Source organism: Podarcis cretensis (assembly GCF_951804945.1).
Source record: "Podarcis cretensis genome assembly, chromosome: 1".
Lineage (NCBI taxonomy): Eukaryota > Metazoa > Chordata > Lepidosauria > Squamata > Lacertidae > Podarcis > Podarcis cretensis.
Window position 1 is genome coordinate 83,478,754 of NC_137170.1, and position 21,247 is coordinate 83,500,000.

General features: G+C 45.5%; 1 protein-coding gene across 4 annotated transcripts in view; it reads right to left on the reverse strand.

Moving 5' to 3' along the window:
• Positions 1-880: 880 nt before the first annotated feature.
• Positions 881-21,247, reverse strand: part of LOC307221401 (membrane-spanning 4-domains subfamily A member 4D-like) — a 27,395-nt gene continuing 7,028 nt past the window's right edge. For all 4 annotated transcript variants that reach the window (XM_079985854.1, XM_079985857.1, XM_079985855.1 and 1 more), the window contains exons 4-7: positions 6,097-6,153; positions 5,631-5,759; positions 3,037-3,144; positions 881-1,435 (exon numbers count right to left, since the gene is read on the reverse strand). In XM_079985854.1, the coding sequence (XP_079841980.1) occupies positions 1,343-1,435; positions 3,037-3,144; positions 5,631-5,759; positions 6,097-6,153 (387 nt within the window). In that variant the 3' untranslated portion in view covers positions 881-1,342. The remainder of the gene's footprint in view (positions 1,436-3,036; positions 3,145-5,630; positions 5,760-6,096; positions 6,154-21,247) is intronic.

The following is a 21,247-nucleotide window of genomic DNA, read 5'->3' on the forward strand; positions in this document are numbered from 1 at the left end:
GTTATATGTGCCTTCTGTAGTTGACCTTTGTAATGTTTTACTTTGAAGTCTTTATGACAACATTTTAGGTTCCTGTTAATTATGTTACTTCAAATGTATACTCGTATTTGACTTTTTCTGTCATGTTTTGTTCTGGATTGTTTTATTTGATGTTTTAATACAGGTTGTAAACCACTTTGAGATCCCCCCTCCCTTAAAAATATAAAGCAGATTAGAAACGGAATGACTAAAAATAATTATCGTAGCTTTTAGTAAACAACTCTAAACAGTAATAGCTGCTGTCTTCAATAGCATATCCTCTTTTACTATTTTGCACTTCACATGTTCTGGAAGGGATTGTTCCCTAAACACAGAAAAGAAGGTTTTACATGTCACTATGGGACACAGGTGCTACTGTGGGTTAAACCACTGAGCCTAGGGCTTGCCAATCAGAAGGTCGGCGGTTTGAAACCCCGCGACAGGGTGAGTTCCCATTGCTCGGTCCCTGCTCCTGCCAACCTAGCAGTTTGAAAGCACGAAGTGCAAGTAGATAAATAGGTACCACTCCGGTGGGAAGGTAAACGGCGTTTCCGTGCGCTGCTCTGGTTCGCCAGAAGCGGCTTAGTCATGTTGGCCACATAACCTGGAAGCTGTACGCCGGCTCCCTCGGCCAATAAAGCAAGATGAGCGCCGCAACCCCAGAGTCGTCCGCGACTGGACCTAACAGTCAGGGGTCCCTTTAAGTTTACCTTTATGAGGTATACATCTGAACCCACATGTGTGTCCATCACATTTCCAAGCAGCTTAGAATCTTTTGCTGGAGTTAAAACGTGTGTGCATTATGAACGTGTATTTCTGCCCTTGATCTTATGCCCAATAAGGCGTTCACACATCAGAGGAATAAAGGAAGATTGGTTTATTACATGAAATGAAAGTGACATTAGTATATGGATGCTACTTCAGACAGCAAGGTTACAAATTTAAGCATGCAGCAAATCATACAGCACACAGACCTTAATTAGGAAAATAAAAGGATCCCAAACAATCCGAAAGCCTGAAGGGTAGGTGCAGCCATTTGCCACAGCCGTGCACTAAAAGTAAAGTGAAAGAGAGAAGGGAAGGATATGGCTGTCCTGAAGTAAGCAGAACCGAAGTCGGGGTTCAGGGGTCTGTGCCTTCCATTCGGGAGTTCTACTCTCCCTGTCAATATCCTATACCAAAGTTGCAGCCACAGCACATAGCCTAGATGGGCAGATGACAAAGAATGTTTAGGAAATTGTTGTATTTTTGAGATTGCTGGGTTGCTAGTGAGATAGCAATGAAAACCTCTATCTTAGCCTCTTCACAAGGGTTTGAGGGAAGACTATGCGTTGTTGTTATTGGCTGGAGGATCAGGATTTCCTTCAGTGGGACTTACATCTTGTTTGAAGACAGGGGATGGCGATACAGTTGTGGCCTGAGAGACACACAAAATTAATTTACTATATAATAATAATAATAATAATAATAATAATAATAATAATTAAAATTTTATTTATATCCCACCCTCCCAAGCCGAAGCCAGGCTCAGAGTGGCTAACAACAGTAAAATAATACATATGAAATTTATTCATTGTTATCATCTTTGTTTTCATCTTAGCATCATTTCCTGCAATATTCATCACTGCAATATTCATCACAGCAATATTTATTAAAACAATTTCCCTTCATTCTTCCGGTGTATTAGAACTCTTACTGGTCTCCCTTCTTTTATGACTGAATGACCAAACATGTTGGAATAATCCAAAGGATTCTTACTGCTAAGGGCCTGAGCCGGCTTGATTATGTTGAACAATTTTTAAAACTATGTTACGGCATGACTGGAAGGCAATTGTGATGATATGTGTCCTAATAATTAAGTGATGCTTTGTGTCCTAATAATTAAGTTATGCATCATTTTTACAGCATCTAGGGTCTGACTGAGGTTACAACATAGTTCCTATTAGCTAAAAAGAGGGGGTCAATGGTACCACACATATTTTGAATCTAGAGAAGGTCTTCGATTCAATCCAGTTAGAAATATTACAGGTAGCAGCACTAGAAAAGACTGGAGAACCAATTCTGGTTACACTGGACCAGGAGCTCCAACTCCCATCAGTCCCAGAAAACATGACCAATAATCAGGTTGATGTGGAGTCCAAAAATATCTGAGGCACCATGTTGGCTGTCCCTGCACATTTCCACACGAGGTACCAATTTGTTTTAAAATGGCCCTCAGCATTTTATTGTGCATTTACCCTTATAAGAACATTTTTGCAAGCAATTAGCGCTCATATAATGCATGTTTATATATAATTTTCATATGCCTTTTCATATGCACATCCCATTAATATTCACATTATTTTGGTAGGAGAACTACATAACACTTAGAGATCTACAAATTTTGAAAAATAGCACCTCTCAGGTGGGCACCATTGTCATTATAAAACGACAAGGTTGCCATTCATGGTGAGTTCCGGCACCTCTTTTTCTAGAAAAATACCACTGCAGCCCAGGGCTTTCATGAAGTGTGAGTTAGGAAGGTTCACATTAACATATGAACCAAACCAAACTTCTCTCCCACACCTAATGGGGACTGATTCAGAAATCAAAACTGAAATGAACGCATCTTCTCATAGAGAATCACACCTCCCCATGTACAAAATTGTTGATTTCGGTTGAGGAGAAACTATAATCTTATGAACAAGAAGAGTAACCTTGAGAGAAGACTTGCTGTCTACTTGTGGGAAATGCGAAATAAGTGCAGAATAAATGAGTTGCTTGAACAAGACAAAAAATGTCCTCAAAATAGCCTGTAGCCATGGATGATGAGAGTCATCTGGGGGCCCAGTGTTGAAGAAAGCCGTTCTAGGCTGCAATAGACTCAGGATCCAGACCCAGCATCTACGACGGAATACCCCTATAGACTGAAGGAGACTATTCATATCCACAAATAAATATATTCTCCGTACCATCTTCTCCTTGGACTTTTAAGAAAGTTCCTCTTAAAACTTGAAAAAAAGGTATTGAAATACATACCATGTTGTTGCTGGCTGCCTTCAGCCCAAGATGTGCTAAGGAAACAGTGATGGCAAACTCCAGCATGGTGAGCAAGAGGAGAAGGACAGCGAGAGCAGTACCTGCAGACTACACAGCAGAGAACCATGAATTGCATTATGCACTTGTCCCTCCTACAAATTTGTCCAGTTGTAGCATTGAATTACGTCCTGCCCTACAACCTACTCTTAAAAAGCGGCTTGGGAACAGTTGGGGACAGTGAGGTGGTGACAACTCTGATCCGTTTGATTAAAGTGGAAAACGCACACCTGACAAGATTTGATAGTCTGCTATACTTGGAACACACACATGAAGCTAAAAACACGTGAAGGCTCTTAATCTGGAATATGACACATTCTTGTTAATTCATTATACACCACACGACATTGTATTACATTGTACTACATTGCTAAATCAGCTGTACAGTCAAACCTCAGATTTGACAACTGAGGTTTGACTGTATTATGGATCCAGTAAAGACAAGAGCAATCTAAGGAGCCCATGTGCATAGCAACCCTCCCTTGGCATTTGACTCAAATGCTATTAAAACCCAAGGGCCTGCCAATGACTAGCATCCTGCAGAACAGCGTAGCAAACTACACACGTCACACCATTATGTCAGAACTAGATTAAATGGAAGGAGTCCATCACAGCTTTGGAGGACAAGCACAATTGCATTCTCTGTTGAAATGGTTGTACATGATTCTTTCCTTCACCCCCTACTAACAATGTTGGTAGTAGTCTTCACAGCATACATCTTTGCCATCCTTCAGCTGTATCAGGTTGGCTAATCTTTGGTCCACTGGATGTTGCTGCATGACATCTCCCCTCACAGCTTTACTGTTGGGCATGCAGAGTGGTCTGATGGGAATTGGAGTCCAAGGACATCTTGAAGGCCACACCTTGGCCAAACCTGTCCCACATCCCTTGCACAAAGGTGACAAATGCCTGAGCAATGACCCATTCAAGAGGTGCCTTTGAATCCCATTACAATAGGTTAGAAGAAAAATGGACATTATCGAGACAGGGTTTCTCCGAGATTTGAGGTTTTACATAAAGGACTACCAAAAAAACTGGCAAAGAGGAATTGAGAGAGATTTGAGAGCCTCTGACGTAAGGTCTCCAGGCTGAGAATAAATAGACTGATATATATTGGGGATTGAAACCGGGAAAGGGGGGGGGGGAGTTTGGGAATCCAAAGGGTGTGTAAGAATATTTTGATTTTTTTCTTTTTTCTATTTTGTTTTGTTATGAGGATAAAATGGGGAAACCGTGGAAGAGAACAGGGGTTGATCTTAGAAAAAGATTTTAAAGTATAAAGACTGAGGTGTATAAGGTAAAATTGGTTATATAATAAGGAACTAAATATAACAATGAACTAAATATAATAAGGTTAAAAATTGGGGATAAGAACTTGTTGAATTAAACATATGGAATTGGAATACAAGAAGGGGAGGTGTGGGGAAGTCATGGAAGTATGTTATTGAAAATAAGGTTTAATTGAAATCATACTTGTTTCTGTTTGTGTATGTGTGTATGCTTGTAATGTTGTTTGTGTTTATGTGTATTATTGGAAACTTTAATAAATATCATTAAAAAAAAAAAGAATCCCATTACAATAGTTGGTTTGGAGATCTATGCTCCACCAACACAGCTGGTGTTACACTGAAAAGTTTCAGGTATTATAGGCTAATAAATGCAAGAAAAAATGGCTTTAATATACTAAGGCACCCAACAATGGCATTCAACCATATGATGTTAGGATGGTTCTGAGAACTGGAGTTGCACTCAATGAAGGAGGCATTGAAGTGCCAAATAAAGTGGCTAGCACTGTGGGTTAAACCACAGAGCCTAGGGCTTGCCAATCAGAAGGTCGGTGGTTTGAATCCCCGTGACGGGGTGAGCTCCCGTTGCTCAATCCCTGTTCCTGCCAACCTAGCAGTTCGAAAGCACGTCAAAGTGCAAGTAGATAAATAGGTACCGCTCCAGCGGGAAGGTAAACGGCATTTCCGTGTGCTGCTCTGGTTCGCCAGAAGTGGCTTAGTCATGCTGGTCACATGACCCGGAAGCTGTCTGCAGACAAACGCCGGCTCCCTCGGCCTATAGAGCGAGATGAGCGCACAACCCCAGAGTCATCCACGACTGAACCTAACAGTCAGGGGTACCTTTACCTTTACCTATAGGTCAATCCATTGACTCTTAGCTGAAATAGAACAAATATCTGATGTGCTGAAAGTGCAGAAATTTCTCCCAGACTCACAAGTTTGCCAGAATTCCGCATTTCTAAAGGCACAACCCAAAATGCAAAGAAAGGACATGCATGGTCAAAAGAACCACACAGGCAGTTTCAACTTTACTTGCTGTCTTCTCCACAGTATTCCCCACTGCCTCAGAGACAAGCTGTCTTTCAAACTAAGCAGTGGCTGGTCTCCTTTGCTGTAGGAACTTGTGCTTTGAAAACAGGAAGCAAAGCTCAAGGTAGGTGCATGAGTCTTTCCCATTGACACACGCTCTCATTACTGGATGTTGCCTGTAAAGTCAATGTTTTTCATACTTGTATTTACTTGTTAACTTACCTGCAGAAAAAAGCCTTCAGAATCACTATAATCTCTTTTATTATTTATATCTATCTCCATTGCATATAGAATGATGCCAATTGTGGCCATTATAGCACTTGTGATGTTCATTCTCACACTGGACATAACCTGAGAGAGAGAGAGAGAATGAGTTTACCAACAAAAAACTTAACTGCCTTAAATTCAGCACCCCCTCTACCCTTGATTCCTAACCTGATTTGCTGGTGAGCTGTACTATTCCTCTGTGGACATTATCTAGTTCACACTGCAGAGCAGCAAAGGCCAAGCCAATAGACCCTTCTGTCTCATAAGTAACCTGGTGTCCAGGGAATAAAGTGTCTGTCCCGTGTTGCCAGATTCCCAATACCCTACCCCACCCCCACCCCCTTGGAATAAAGGTTCATGGAATTAAGAGTTAGAATGGAGAAGAAGGGAAAGAAGAAAGAGAAAATATTCTACATCTCACCAAGGCTTTGTTTGGGTATTTCTCAGCTGCCACAGACAGTGATCCAGAAAAAATGAACTATCCAAAAGAAAAAGAAGAAAATGCATTTTGCTGCAGTTCACTTAAAATTCCAGGAAAATCAATCTACTTCCAACTACATAGTACTATGGCATAATGGGAGTGATGTCAGGTGATAGTATATTGTGTGGACAGGTGGAGACCCCCCAACCCTGGGTGACACCCAAGTGGAATAATGACTCAAGACAACATGCTATGGGATTAAAATTTGGCCACAACTTTCTTAAAGCTTCAAATGTAGGGAGACCTTGGCTTAGGCATAGGGTGTTTACCCCTCCCCTGGCCAGGGATCCAAGGAACATCAGCATTATCCAGAATGTGTGGGGATTGGGCTGGCTCTGGAGAACGTCTGTTCAAGCAGAGAGCCTGCCCTCCATTTCACCACCATAGCAGGGGAGAGCAATGACAACTTATTGGCGTATGGCCTATGCCTCCCCTCAAAACAACCCCTTTAATGGGGAACCCTGGGATCACCACCACGGGGGGGGGCATGGGTCACCATTTCATGCCCCCCCTCATTTACGTAAGATAGACTAAAGGATTCCGCCCAAGGCCTGAAACCGCCAAAGTTGAGATGTTTTGATACGGGGAAGGCAAAACCTGCCAATGCAGGAAAATTCCTTTCCAGCCCTTCAACACCGACCATAATTTAGCAGTGCCTGCGTACCTGTGAAGAAGAGGTTAACCTGCAAAAGAAGCTTTAACTGAGGGAGGGCAGGGTGGGAGAAGCTCAGGAGCCAACTAAAAACTCCCAGGTAAGTTCCACCCATAATAGTGGGTGTGGGCAGGGCGCTCCCTCCCCTTACCTGGCCAACTCTCTCCTGGCAATGCCTCCCCAGCTGGGACTGGTTAACTGGCAGAGGTAGGTGGCTACCTCCAGGTGTCCAGCTGGGGGGGGGGGTGAATCGAGGACTCTCCTGCGTGTGAGTGTCTGAGGGCCCTGCTCCTTCCTGCCACTCACCATCTGGCCTGGGGCGGGGCCTGAAGCCTCATAAGGACTGCTGGACTCTGCTGCCCAGGAGGACTCTCCTGTATGTGAGTGTCTGAGGGCCCTGCTCCTTCCTGCCACTCACCATCTGGCCTGGGGCGGGGCCTGAAGCCTCATAAGGACTGCTGGACTCTGCTGCCCAGGAGGACTCTCCTGTATGTGAGTGTCTGAGGGCCCTGCTCCTTCCTGCCACTCACCATCTGGCCTGGGGCGGGGCCTGAAGCCTCATAAGGACTGCTGGACTCTGCTGCCCAGGAGGACTCTCCTGTATGTGAGTGTCTGAGGGCCCTGCTCCTTCCTGCCACTCACCATCTGGCCTGGGGCGGGGCCTGAAGCCTCATAAGGACTGCTGCGCTCTGCTGCCCAGGAGGACTCCCCTGTATGTGAGTGTCTGAGGGCCCTGCTCCTTCCTGCCACTCACCATCTGGCCTGGGGCGGGGCCTGAAGCCTCACAGGGACTGCTGCGCTCTGCTGCCCAGGAGGACTCTCCTGTGTGAGTGTATGGGGCCCTGCTCCTTCCTGCCACTTACCACCTGGCCTGGGGCGGGGCCTGAAGCCTCACAGGGACTGCTGCGCTCTGCTGCCCAGGAGGACTCTCCTGTGTGTGAGTGTCTGAGGGCCCTGCTCCTTCCTGCCACTCACCATCTGGCCTGGGGCGGGGCCTGAAGCCTCATAAGGACTGCTGGACTCTGCTGCCCAGGAGGACTCTCCTGTATGTGAGTGTCTGAGGGCCCTGCTCCCTCCTGCCACTTACCACCTGGCCCAGGGCAGGGCCTGACGGGCCTCACTAGGACAGTTGCTGTTACTACTGGAGGGGTGCAGAGTGCTTTTAAAATGTTTTAAAAATTTTATTTTGAATTTTTTGTATGTGGGGGGTGGGGGTGGGGTGGATGTTTATTGGGCCTGGGAATTTGTTTGATTTTATGTTTTTGTAATTGTTATTGTTTTTGTTGAATGGTTTCTTTAAATGTAAAGGTTCATCATTGTTCCACCTAATGTGTATGTCTTTAAGGGGCCAGAGCAAGGGCCAGAGCAAGATAACGAGACCCAGCTTTACAGCTGTGAAACACAGCAGGTGCTGCTGAGTTGTACTGATTAAGGTGTGTCAGCATTTGGTTGTAGTATATAAGGAGCAGCACCTAGCTCTCCCATTACCCTGGGGATTGGGGGGGTGGTTGGGTCTGGTTTGTTGTTAATGTATTTAGTGTATAAGGAGTTTTTGTTTTTTTGTAATTAAAACCTTGCTTAAGTTATTTTTGAGTCCCTTTCTTTTTAATGCATGATCTCCCCAGCAAGCTCTCTGCAGCGCTACCATACTGCAAATAGCCAACATCTTTGGTTATGGGCCCAGCTGCTGAGTGGATGACTGCATATTTTTGGACTCTGAGAAAGGTTTGAAAACTCCTTCTCCTGTTAGTGTAGTTTTTGTGGGTCTGGAAGATTTCCAGAATGGTTGACCGGGTTCCAGAAGCTGAGAAGGCTCTGGTCTTTCCACAGCTAACAGATGAGAACTATAGTTTATGGTCCTTTCGGGTGGAGGCGCTTTTGACCTCTAGAGAAGTATGGACCTATGTAACTGATGACCCTCCTGACCCTGTAACTAATGCTTGGTCGAAAGGAGATGCGAAAGCCAGGGCGATAATTAATTTGGCAGTTAGCGACCAGCAAGTAGTCTATATAAGGAATAAGAAAACTGCCAAAGAAATGTGGGACAGTCTTGCAGCAGTGCATGTTAGAAAGGAGTCAGCGTCTGCATTGACGTTTTTCAAGCAGCTGTACCAGACGAAGTTGCAGCCTGGTGGTGATTTGGCAGCACACTTGAGACGTCTGGAGGCAATACGCGGCGAATTAATTCGAAGGGACATGGACATACCTGATATTCAGTATGTTTTTATCATTCTTTGTTCCCTTAACGAGGACTTTGATGGCATAGCTAGCCAGATATCTGCCGTTCCACCAGCACAATTAACTGTGGAAGGGGTAATGGCAAGATTAATGGGCGAGTTGGATAGAAGGGAGGCTTGTGCCATAAGCACTCCTATTTCCAGAAGTAATGAGGAACGCCATATGCAACCTTTTGGTGATGCGACTGCATTTAAAGCTGCAAAGCGTTGTTGGTTCTGCAATAAGCAAGGACATTTTGCAAAGGACTGCAGATCCAAAAGAAAGCAAAGTACTCCTAAGCCTGTTTCTGCTCGTCAGTCACGGTTGTCATCTCAGCAGCCAACATCGCACCGTAAAGACAGAAATGAGCCGCGAGCTTTTCATGCTCGGACTGCAGATCATAAAAGAGTTAAAGGTGCCAAGTGGAATTCTTTTATTGTGGACTCAGGAGCTTCTCACCACGTTTGCAACAATCGAAGTTTGTTTATTTCTTTCGAAGAGGAAATTGGTAATGTACATTTAGCCAATTCACAAGTCTTGCAGTCACTTGGCAGAGGTACTGTTAAACTTGACTCTTTAAACATTACAATAGCGAACTGCATTTACTGCCCATCAGTGGACAATTTATTATCAGTAAGGTGTTTTGCTCGTCAAGGCATAAGTGTGCGTTTCTTAAATTCAATGTGTGAGTTTTTTGAGGGGAACAAACGTCTATTGTATGCCCGGGACTCTGATGGTTTATATAGACTGCATTTTCGCACCTACTCCCAATCGCCTATAAATTGCAGAGCAGCACAGTCAAGCCAGGGGTTGAGGAATGTAAGGCCACATTCTGGGTGTGTCCATGAGGCGCACAGAATTCTGGGACACTTGAATTTTGCTGATGTAATTAAGACTAAGAATATTGTTAATGGCCTCAACTTAAAACCATGTAAATTCTTTATGCAATGTCTATCTTGTTGCAAGAATAAAATTAAGGTTGCACGCAAGGGTAGGTGCTCAGATAGGAAAGTAACTGAGCCATTTGAGCGTGTACATTGTGACTTAGTTGGGCCACTCCCGCCATCATTAGGAGGTTCTAAGTACTGGCTCACCCTCATAGACCAGTATAGTAGATATTGTTGGACTTATGCAATAGCCGAGAAGTCCCAAGCATTTGAGAAGTACAAAGTTTTTTGCAACTGGGTAAAAACACACTTTAACAAACCAATTAAGAACCTGTTTTCTGACCGGGGCGGGGAATTTGTTTCTGAGGATTTTGAGAAATTCCTGGAAGCGCAGGGGACTACTCATGAGTTATCTTGCCCCCGAAGTCCCTGGCAAAATGGGCTTGTTGAAGTTGTGCAGCGTGATCTGCAAGCAGGGGTCAAAACTTATCTGCACGATGCTAATCTGCCCAAAGACTTTTGGGCTGAAGCGCTTAATGCATTTTGTTATGTTAGAAATCGCAGTTATCATTCTGGTTTAGATGTCACCCCCTATGAGAAGCTGTTTAAAAAACGCCCTAATCTGAAATACCTACGCATTTGGGGTTCAGATGTAATTATGCATTACCCCGCTAAGCAGAAACTGGGTGAGCGTAGTGTTCAGGGAAAATTAATGGGCTACCAGCAGGGGGCGTACAGAATTTACATACCAGCAACTGGCAAATTTCATATTACCAGAAGCATGATACAAACTGTAAATTGGAATGGAGTTGCTGTTTTCCAAGATACTGACGGTATAGATAGTACTGAGGAAGAAGAGGAAGAAGCAGCAGCAGCAGGAAATGGTGATTCTGAATTAATGGAAAAAGACGAAAAGCCTGTTGAATCTGATAATTTGTTTGATGATTTAAAGTCACAGGAACCCGAGGGGAGGTTAGATTCTCTTGATTTTTCTGACCGTGAGCTTAGCCTACAGGCACCTCTTCAGTCTGACAATGATGATTTACAACCTGAAACTAGTGGTTCCCTTAGTCCTATTAAGTCTGAGGAGTCTGACTCTCCTTCCAGACTGAGACGTTCAGAGAGAAAGAGGCAGAAGCCACAACGATTTGCAGATGAACATTTTAATACTGTGTATGCCAATAAGGCGGTTTTTGAGCCAAAAAGCTACAATGATGTTCAGAATTTACCTAAGCACCAAGCTGCAAATTGGTATAAAGCTATGAACTCTGAGATAGCTTCTTTAAAAGAGCATAACACTTGGTCTCTTGTACCACAAACCCCAGATATGAGAGTTATTGATTCAAAATGGGTTTATAGAGTTAAAATGAATGACAAAAATGAAGTTGTAAGGTACAAAGCAAGATTAGTTGCTAGGGGTTTTCAACAAATTCCAGGCGAAGATTATGATTTGTGTTATTCACCAAGTGTAAAATATGAAACAGTTAAGCTTTTGTTAAAAGATGCATCACAACGTGGACATTCTGTTTATCACCTAGATATAAAAACTGCATATTTGTTTGCAGATTTAAAAGAACAAATTTTTATGCGTGTCCCTGAAGGCATAGACGCTGCTGAAGGTTTGGTATGCAAATTAAATAAATCCCTTTATGGTCTGCACCAAAGTGGAAGGAATTGGCACCAAACTTTAGCAAAAGAATTGCTGGATATTGGTTTTTCACAAGGAAAGGCAGACAACTGTGTGTTTATAAAGGAAAGGGTAAACTCTGTAACAAAAATATGTGTGTATGTAGATGACGTGTTAATTTCTACAAAAACTAAACAGGAATATGAAGAGGTAGTTTCACAGTTACAGAAGAAATTTGATGTGGTGGAATTAGGCATAGCTAAAAATTACTTATCCATGCAAATTGAGAAAGGCAAAAATGGATCTTTTCTGGTTCATCAAACTGCAAAAATTGATGACCTTGTCGAAATGCTACGTTTAGAAAATGCAAATGGGAAGGAAACACCTATGGTGTGTGGTTTCACCTTTACAGGTGAAGATAAGCCATTCCCTAACAAAACTTTGTATCGTTCTGCTATAGGCAAGCTAAATTTCATTCAAAGAATCTCAAGACCAGATATAACTTATGCTTTTCACTTTCTGGCAAAATTTGTGGAAAAGCCTACTACACAATATTTCTCTGCTCTTAAGAGAGTGGTAATGTACCTTAAACATACCAAACATTATAGGTTGCAGTTTACAACATGTATTGACAAAGGTTTTGAAATTTTCTGCGATGCATCTCATGCAGTGGAACAAAATAATTGCAGGGGTGTGTCTGGTATGGTGTTTTGTTATAACGGTTGTCCATTTGAATGGAAGTCCCAGACACAAACCATTATTTGTCTCTCCACAACAGAGAGTGAATTATGTGCATGCGTTCAGGCCACTTGTGATGTAGAATGGTATCTGCAAGTATTCGCAGACCTACAGATGCAAGTAACACTACCAGTAAAAGTTTACCTTGATTCCCAGAGTGGACTCGCCATCCTATGTTCAGAAACCAATACGCAGCGCACTAGAGTCTTAAGATTACGTTTGCAGTTTGTAATGAAACTAATTGCTGATGAAATGATTGTATTTGAATATGTTCCAGGTAACAATCAAATTGCAGACATTTTTACAAAAGCACTTCCAAAGGTTACACATGAAAGACATGTACAAAGTATGCTTTATGTTTTTGTTCCACAATGATGAACCGCAGGGGAAATGTTGAATGGTTACTTTAAATGTAAAGGTTCATCATTGTTCCACCTAATGTGTATGTCTTTAAGGGGCCAGAGCAAGGGCCAGAGCAAGATAACGAGACCCAGCTTTACAGCTGTGAAACACAGCAGGTGCTGCTGAGTTGTACTGATTAAGGTGTGTCAGCATTTGGTTGTAGTATATAAGGAGCAGCACCTAGCTCTCCCATTACCCTGGGGATTGGGGGGGTGGTTGGGTCTGGTTTGTTGTTAATGTATTTAGTGTATAAGGAGTTTTTGTTTTTTGTAATTAAAACCTTGCTTAAGTTATTTTTGAGTCCCTTTCTTTTTAATGCATGATCTCCCCAGCAAGCTCTCTGCAGCGCTACCATACTGCAAATAGCCAACAGTTTTTTGTTTGTATTGTTTTATTTGTGTTGTTGTTGTTGTTGTTGTTTTTAAAGGTGTTATTTTGTTCTTAAGGGGAGGGGTCAGGGCTGCTGGGGAGTTGGTCCCAGCCAACAAAATGGCTGGGACATGTTTCACAGGGGGGAATGCACTGGGACAACCGATCTCAGTGATCACGGGTAGGAGGAGGAGTTACGCTAAGACCAGACCATGTCATTACAGAGGAGGCAGGTTTAGTCGTTGTCTGAGGACTATCCCTGCCTCCGGGTCTGGTCCTGACCGGATGGATACTAGAATCAGCAAGGGATACCCACATGACCTGAAAGTGTTGCTGTGCAATGCCAGGTCAATGATTCATAAGACCACTGCCATCCATGACTTGATCATGGATGGAGGACTTGACCTGGCATGTGTAACAGAGACTTGGTTGGATGAAGCAGATGGGCCTGTCCTTGCCGCTGCTTGTCCACCAGGTTTCTCTTACGCACAGCAACCCAGGTCATGTGGGCGGGGAGGGGGGGTTGCAGTGATTTTTAGGAAGTCATTAGTTTGCACCAGGCGTCCTATTGGGAAGACCCAATTTTCCGAGTGCATGTTCTGGAAGTTGGGCAATAGGGGCAGTACAGGATTCCTTTTGGTGTACCGACCTCCCCGCTGCACCAAGGATTCCCTGCCCGAGCTGCTTCAGGTCGTGGCGGATGTTCTCCTGGAGACACCTAGCTTGGTCGTCCTAGGGGATTTTAACATCCATGCCGACACGACCTTACAAGGGGCCGCTCGGGACTTCGTGGAAAGCATGGCCTCCATGGGGCTGTCCCTGAATAAGTCTGGCCCAACCCATAGCCGCGGACATGCCTTGGACCTGGTGTTTACCTCTATGGATGTTGGTGATCTGACACTAAGTAAAAGTGAGACGAAAGAAGTGCCATGGTCAGATCACTTCCTGGTGCAACTGGACTTCTCTGCGACCCATCCCCTCTGCAGGGAGGTGGGACCGATTCGGATGGTCCGCCCCCGCCACTTAATGGATCCAAATGGTTTCCAGAGTGGTAGGGGATGCTTTATCCCATGTTGATGGCCTTTCAGCCGATTCCCTGGTGGCCAGCTGGAATGTGGAGTTAACCAGGGCTATTGACTGTTTGGCTCCGAAGCGCCCTCTCCGATTGCATGGAGCCCGGAGAGCCCCGTGGTTTTCCACGGATCTGAGGGCAATGAAACAATCGTTGAGACGGCTAGAGCGCCGGTGGCGGATAACTCATTCCGAATCTGACCGGACACAGGTTAGAGCTCAACGTCGAGCCTACCAAGTGGCGATAGCGACGGCGAAGAAGACTTTCTTCACCGCCTCTATTGCATCTGCAGAAAACAGCAGCAGGAGACTCTTTCAGGTGGTTCACAATTTAGCGGAACCACCTGTAACATCGGGGCCCAGTACGGGCCATATGTTCTCCTGCAATGATTTTGCAAAATTTTTTGCAGATAAAATCGCTCAGATTCGGGAAGAAGTAGACTCCACCGTGGGAGCAGGGCCGGGGCGGGAGAGTGCTAGAGTCCTGTCTGGTCAAGTTGTGTGGGATCAATTCCAATCTGTTACCTCCAAGGATGTGGACAGGCTGCTTGGACGAGTGAAGCCAACCACCTGTCTCCTGGATCCTTGCCCATCCTGGCTTATAAAAGCTAGCCGGGAAGGACTGGGCGATGGGCTTCGTGGGGTGGTGAATGCTTCCCTCCGTGAGGGAGCCTTCCCAGACCCGCTGAAAGAGGCGGTTATTAAACCGCTTCTTAAAAAACCATCTTTAGATGCGGCCACGATGGCCAATTATCGCCCAGTCTCAAACCTTCCATTCTTGGGCAAGGTGATTGAGCGAGTGGTTGCTGAACAACTCCAGGCACGCCTGGAAGAAGCGGACCATTTGGATCCCTTCCAGTCGGGATTCAGGCCTCATCATGGGACTGAAACTGCCTTGGTCGCATTGGTTGATGATCTCCGGCGGGCTAGGGACAAAGGTGAGAGCTGTTTCCTAGTTCTGCTGGATCTCTCAGCGGCGTTTGATACCATCGACCATAACATCCTTCTGGACCGTCTTGAGGGGCTGGGAGCTGGGGGCACTGTCATACAGTGGTTCCGCTCCTTCCTCCTGGGCCGTGTTCAGAAAGTGGTGGTGGGGGATGAGTGTTCAGACCCCTGGGCTCTCACTTGTGGGGTGCCTCAGGGTTCTGTCCTCTCCCCCATGCTTTTCAACATTTACATGCAGCCACTGGGAGAGATCATCAGGAGGTTTGGGCTGGGTGTTCATCAGTATGCAGATGATACCCAGCTCTACCTCTCTTTTAAATCAGAACCAGTGAAGGCGGTGAAGGTCCTGTGTGAGTGTCTGGAAGCGGTTGGAGGATGGATGGCGGCTAACAGATTGAGGTTGAATCCTGACAAGACAGAAGTACTGTTTTTGGGGGACAGGAGGCGGGCAGGTGTGGAGGATTCCCTGGCCCTGAATGGGGTAACTGTGCTCCTGAAGGACCAGGTGCGCAGCCTGGGAGTCATTTTGGACTCACAGCTGTCCATGGAGGCACAGGTCAAATCTGTATCCAGGGCAGCTGTTTACCAGCTCCATCTGGTACGTAGGCTGAGACCCTATCTGCCTGCAGACTGTCTCGCCAGAGTGGTACATGCTCTGGTTATCTCCTGCTTGGACTACTGCAATGCGCTCTACGTGGGGCTACCTTTGAAGGTGACCCGGAAACTACAACTAATCCAGAATGCGGGAGCTAGACTGGTGACCGGGAGCGGCCGCCGAGACCATATAACACCGGTCTTGAAAGACCTACATTGGCTCCCAGTACGTTTCCGAGCACAATTCAAAGTGTTGGTGCTGACCTTTAAAGCCCTAAATGGCCTCGGTCCAGTATATCTGAAGGAGCGTCTCCTCCCCCATCGTTCTGCCCGGACACTGAGGTCCAGCTCCGAGGGCCTTCTGGCGGTTCCCTCACTGCGAGAGGTCAAGTTACAGGGAACCAGGCAGAGGGCCTTCTCGGTAGTGGCGCCCACCCTGTGGAATGCCCCCCCATCAGATGTCAAAGCGATAAACAACTACCGGACATTCAGAAGACATCTGAAGGCAGCCCTGTTCAGGAAAGTTTTTAATATGTGACCTTTTAGTGTATTTTTCATCCTTGTTGGAAGCCGCCCAGAGTGGCTGGGGAAACCCAGCCAGATGGGCGGGGTACAAATAATAAATTATTATTATTATTATTATTATTATTATTATTATTATTATTACTGCCGGGAGCCGCATGGGATGGGGGGGGGGGTCTGCACACGACTACACAAAATGTGCCTCCCATTTGATGTGGGGAGCGGTCATTCTTTTCCTTTATGGGCAAATCGTTAACTGAATCACCTCTGAAGACAGATGAGAATGCCCCTTCCGACCTTCAGGAGGAGGGGGGGTTGTGGGATCACGACCCCGCCCACACTCTGCGAGGCTGGCGTCAGCCTCGCAGGAGACAGGGATTCACCCAATTAGCATACCCTGTGGCGCCAGCCAATTGGCTGGCGGCAGGGGCGGGCCTTCCTAGGGCCACTTAAGGTCAGGGCAGCCCCTGGCTCACCCCCTTTCTTCCCTGGAGACGACGCAGTTTGCAGTTTGCAGTTTGGGTTTCCCTCAGCTGCTGGACCAGGTGGAGTTATCTCAGAAGAGGCTTGCAGGCAGGGAAGTTTTACCTTTTGTTATTCCTTTCTCCTCTAGGAGTGAGGGCTGCTTAATTTGCCTTTATTGCGCTGCTCTCTTCATAATTGGGTACTTTGGCTGAATTTTAATTGATTGGGGTGCCTGGGGGGGTGACTACATTGCCATTCGTCGTTAATTCTGCTGGTGCGTTGCTGTTTGTGTGTGTGTTTATTGTTCCCGTGGTCAGCAGAGGTGCTTCAGAATTTCCTCATCCTTCCTCCTTTTGCTTCTCCCCCTCTCTCCCCATGGTTTGAATGCTCTTTAATCAGCTGATTTTACACGGTCTCCGTTCTGCCCCCCTTGTTTCTCCCCTCTCCCCAGCTAATTTAAACAGTCTCCATTCTGGCCCTTCGTTTCTCCCCTCTCCCCAGCCAGCCCTCACGTTTCCCGCATATCAGCTGTTCCTGCTTGTGGGAGATCTTATCTGCCTTGCCTGGAGCGTTCCTGCCTTGCTTCTTTGTTGCCTTTGTTCTTGAGCTGCAGGGCACCTCGTGGAATATGCTGTAGCTTCACAGAAAAAGCTCCCTTTCTTTTACAGGGAATTTTCAGCATTCGCTGCTGGTGTTGCTTTATTTCTAAACTGCTTGATTTTCAGGAGTTGTTATCTCTATTTTTGTGGGGCTTTTCTCCTTCTGGGGGGTTTCCCCCTTTGCGCTCCATTCCAGCTGCTGCAGTTTAACACGGGAGCTGTAATAGAGCTAAAATCACTGTGTGTGTGTGTGTTGGTGTGCTTTCCTTCCAGCATCTCTTTCACGTCTACAGTTTTACAGGAAGCTCTGTGTGTTTTGGTGCAAGTTCCCTGCCCTCAGGAGCTTGCCTTGCCTGCTGCTGCATGCCCCCTTCAGAAGAATTTATTCAGCTTTGTGGAGCTTTTTCTGGTGATCCCTTGCCTGCCCTCGACTGCTGACTGCCTGTCCTGCAAGGAGCTCAAGGAAGAAAGGCCGGAGGACACAGCGCACCCATCCAATCAGGTTTTTGCTATTGGGGCTTCATGCTTTAGCTAGGGGTTTGTGCAGGGGAGCGTGGTGCAATTAGGTGGATGGCAGCTGCGGGAGGAGAGCGGGCTGCATTTGGTGCCGGTTGTGTTTCATTTTCCTGCTGGGGTGAGGGGGCAGAATTTCTTCTCAAATAATCATTTCAGCAGCATTCTTGAGGGGGTGAGTTCTACAGGCTGTTTTATTTTCGCGCGGAAGTTTAGACTTGGAAAGCATCGGAAGCAGCTGTGCCGTTGCCGGGCAACCATCGTGCCCCTGCCGCCATTTCATCCACCCACATTGCCTTCCGGGCGGTTGCCATTTTACTATAGGCACTCCACGTGGGAAGTAATTTTAAAAACCCTACCTTTTAAGCCTAACCGGCGAAAAAACCAGGGAAATAATTAATGTTCATAAGGGGTACGTGGGGAATGCCTGCAGGTTTTGCTCTTGCGGTTGTGGAATTTTTCAGTGTTAAAGGGCTAGCGTTAAGTGTTTCCGCACATGTTCCTTGCCGCTAGGCAGTGGGAACGCATTACGGCTGCCATTTTGATTGCCCACGTGGCCTTGCGGCGGCGGCCATTTTAGGAGAGGCAAAACCACGTGGGATCTACTTTTTGAGTGCCCCTCACTTTCTATTTGGTTTTAAATTCAAAAGCAATATAAACAATATAAACAAAGGAAATAAACACAAGCTATATAAACAAAGGATGATAGCGCAACTATTAATAGAGCCTAGCTTAAATATGAGCATGCAAGGGGCTGCAGGGAGCCCCTCCTCTTGGTGCATAAGCTTGCATAGAGCTGGCTACAGCGTCTCTGGCTAGGCTAATCTTAGAATTAATATCCTCTAATTAATTTGACTGCTTTTGTTTATACTTACACTCTCGAGAATTTCATTCTGGGAATTTAGGAAACACATTTAAATCAAATTGAAGCATTAGTGCATAGTATATTGGAATTCAAATTATTTCATTCAGCTTGCGGTGCTCTGTGGAGCTGTGTCATTTACTCTCTGCCTAGGCTTTAATTTTATAATTTGGTATAGTCAATTCATAGTTATAAGGAAAAGAGATCCAGGTTTTACATCATTTGATTTATTAAAGGGTTTCTTCGCCTGCAATCTCTTGCGAGCTTTGCATACAGGTTATAGGGAATCTAAAGCAAATAGCTCATGCCTCTTTTACGTTCATCTCTTTCTGGTATTTCATCAGTTAGTTTATAAGTATATATTTAATCTGGCAATTTTAAATCATTTGGTTGATTTTGATAATAGTGCTTAAGGGCTTTTGGGAGCTTTGCTTTGCTTATAGGTTTGTTGCATAAGTCAACTTATCATCTTTCACTGCTGTATTGCTGGGTTACAATGTATAATTCTACCTCTAGCTTGCTGCATAGCTGCTGACATTATCAAAGGTGCTCTTCTGTTTATTATAGACTCAGTATTCCTCTAAATACATTGCTTGAGGTGTGGGCTGGTATGTTGGTTTGCTATCCAGTGCAGATAATAATGAGCTACGGTGATATTGTTTGCAGCTAAATACAATTTGTTGGAGATTAGTTAGGCATCTTTGATTCCTTTAAACTCACCAGTGCAGACAATACTGAACTACTGTGATATTGCTCGCACCTCACCCATATAATCCAAGCTAGTTGGCGTTGATTTTACTGAACCAGGCTAATTAAGGGTATCAAACTATGTCTGCTCAAAATGCCGCTATATCTGGGGTGGCACAAGGGAACCAGGAGGGGTCCCAGGCTTTGTAATGCCTACTGTATCGGGGGGGGGGCATAAGGGAACCAAGAGGGGCCTCAGGCCTTAGTAGTGCCTAGTAACCCACATACTTTGGCACAGTTTTTCAATGCTCTTAGACATTTTATAGGCAATATAGGCCCGCAGGCCAGGTGGCAGCGGCACCTCTTGCGCTCACCCAAGAATGCATCCCGGATACGCCACCTACGTTGTGGACCGCCCTGGTACCTCCGCGGCCACCGCAGCAGTGCTGAGAGCAGCCAATGATTCAACAGTGAGTCCTGTGTCCAAGATGGGTTAGGGTAGCCTCCTGTGCCCTGCAACCCACAGGCCTAGTCAGTGTTTCCTCTGCTTTGGAAACCTTTTACCAACAATTCAGGCCCATGGTCACTACGGCCTCTTCCGAAATAGTGAGGAGCTCCTTTGCACTTTGGCCTCCTTATTTAGGGTTCCACATTCGGGTAGCAATCCATTTATGCATCCTCACACATAATTACAGTCTACGTGTCCCTGGGTTTCCAATGACAGATCCTCGGGAGGTAGGGCTCATGCTTACAATTATAACCTTTCTGCCTCTCAGTATACCCCAGACTTTCCCAGTATTCCACAGGGAATGCTGTGGAAGGGAGAAAGAAGTCTAAGTAAGAAGAAGCATTCGGCCAAGAAGAGCAAAAGAAGTAAGCCTTCTGATGCCGAGGACGATTCAGAAAAGCTTCCTGCTGCCCACCACCTGCTGTGTTCCGAGCGACCAGAATTACTGGATGGAGCATATGGGTCCCTATGTGGGAAAAGGAAAGTCAGAAAATTTGAAGCCAAGCGAGTCCCTCACCATGAGGTTTGCTGGGAGTACAACACGGGTGTGTGCCAAGGGCCAAATTGTAAGTATGTGCATGAATGTGAGAAGTGCCTAGGTAACCACCCAGCGTCTTCGTGTTTTAAAGGTAAACAGCCTTTTCCGGGCAGCAGGGGGCATTTCCATCAGGGGTCTTGAAAAGCTCACAGACCCGCCAAAAAGAACAGCCAGAAACTGGTATTAATTTGGCCCTTGACTGGCATGTTCTCTTCTGTTGAGCCCTCACCTCTTAGAACCCTTCTCGATAGATACCCTAAAATAGAGGCAGCAAAGAGTTTCTCTTATGGCCTCAGGATCCTCATTTCATTACCCCCTAACTCGGGGAACCCCCCCCCCAAACCAAAGAATCAGTTCGGGAAGTGTCCCGTCTAAACAATTATCGCACTCCTAGAGTGGCAAACCTGTCCCGGACCTTTGACCTTTAGTGCTTAGAAATAAACATCTACTTCTCTAACAAATTTACCCCTGGGGTTAACAAGGGCATCACGGATGGATGCACAGGTGCAGCGAATTGCCACAGCCATTCCGGGAGCACCTTTGGAGCCTTGGGAACATGATGTCCTGAAGGGAGTATTAGCTTCAGGAGCCAAGCCCACGCTTAGATCTTTTAAAAGGGCTTGGGTGGACTTTATGGAGTTTCAAGGCAAACTTATAAAATAATAATAATAAAATATGATAATGATAATAATAATAATGACAATAATAATAATAGTAAAAAAAAAAAAAAAAAAAAAAACCTACGCTTGACACACCTCAAGGTAAATTAAAAAATCCTAAGCTTCACACGCCTCCTACCAAGGCTGAAGCTCTGCAATACTTGGTACATTGGAGAGTGCTGGGTCGTGCAGCAAAGACTCTTAAACATCCAGTAGGCGGCAATCTCTTTTTT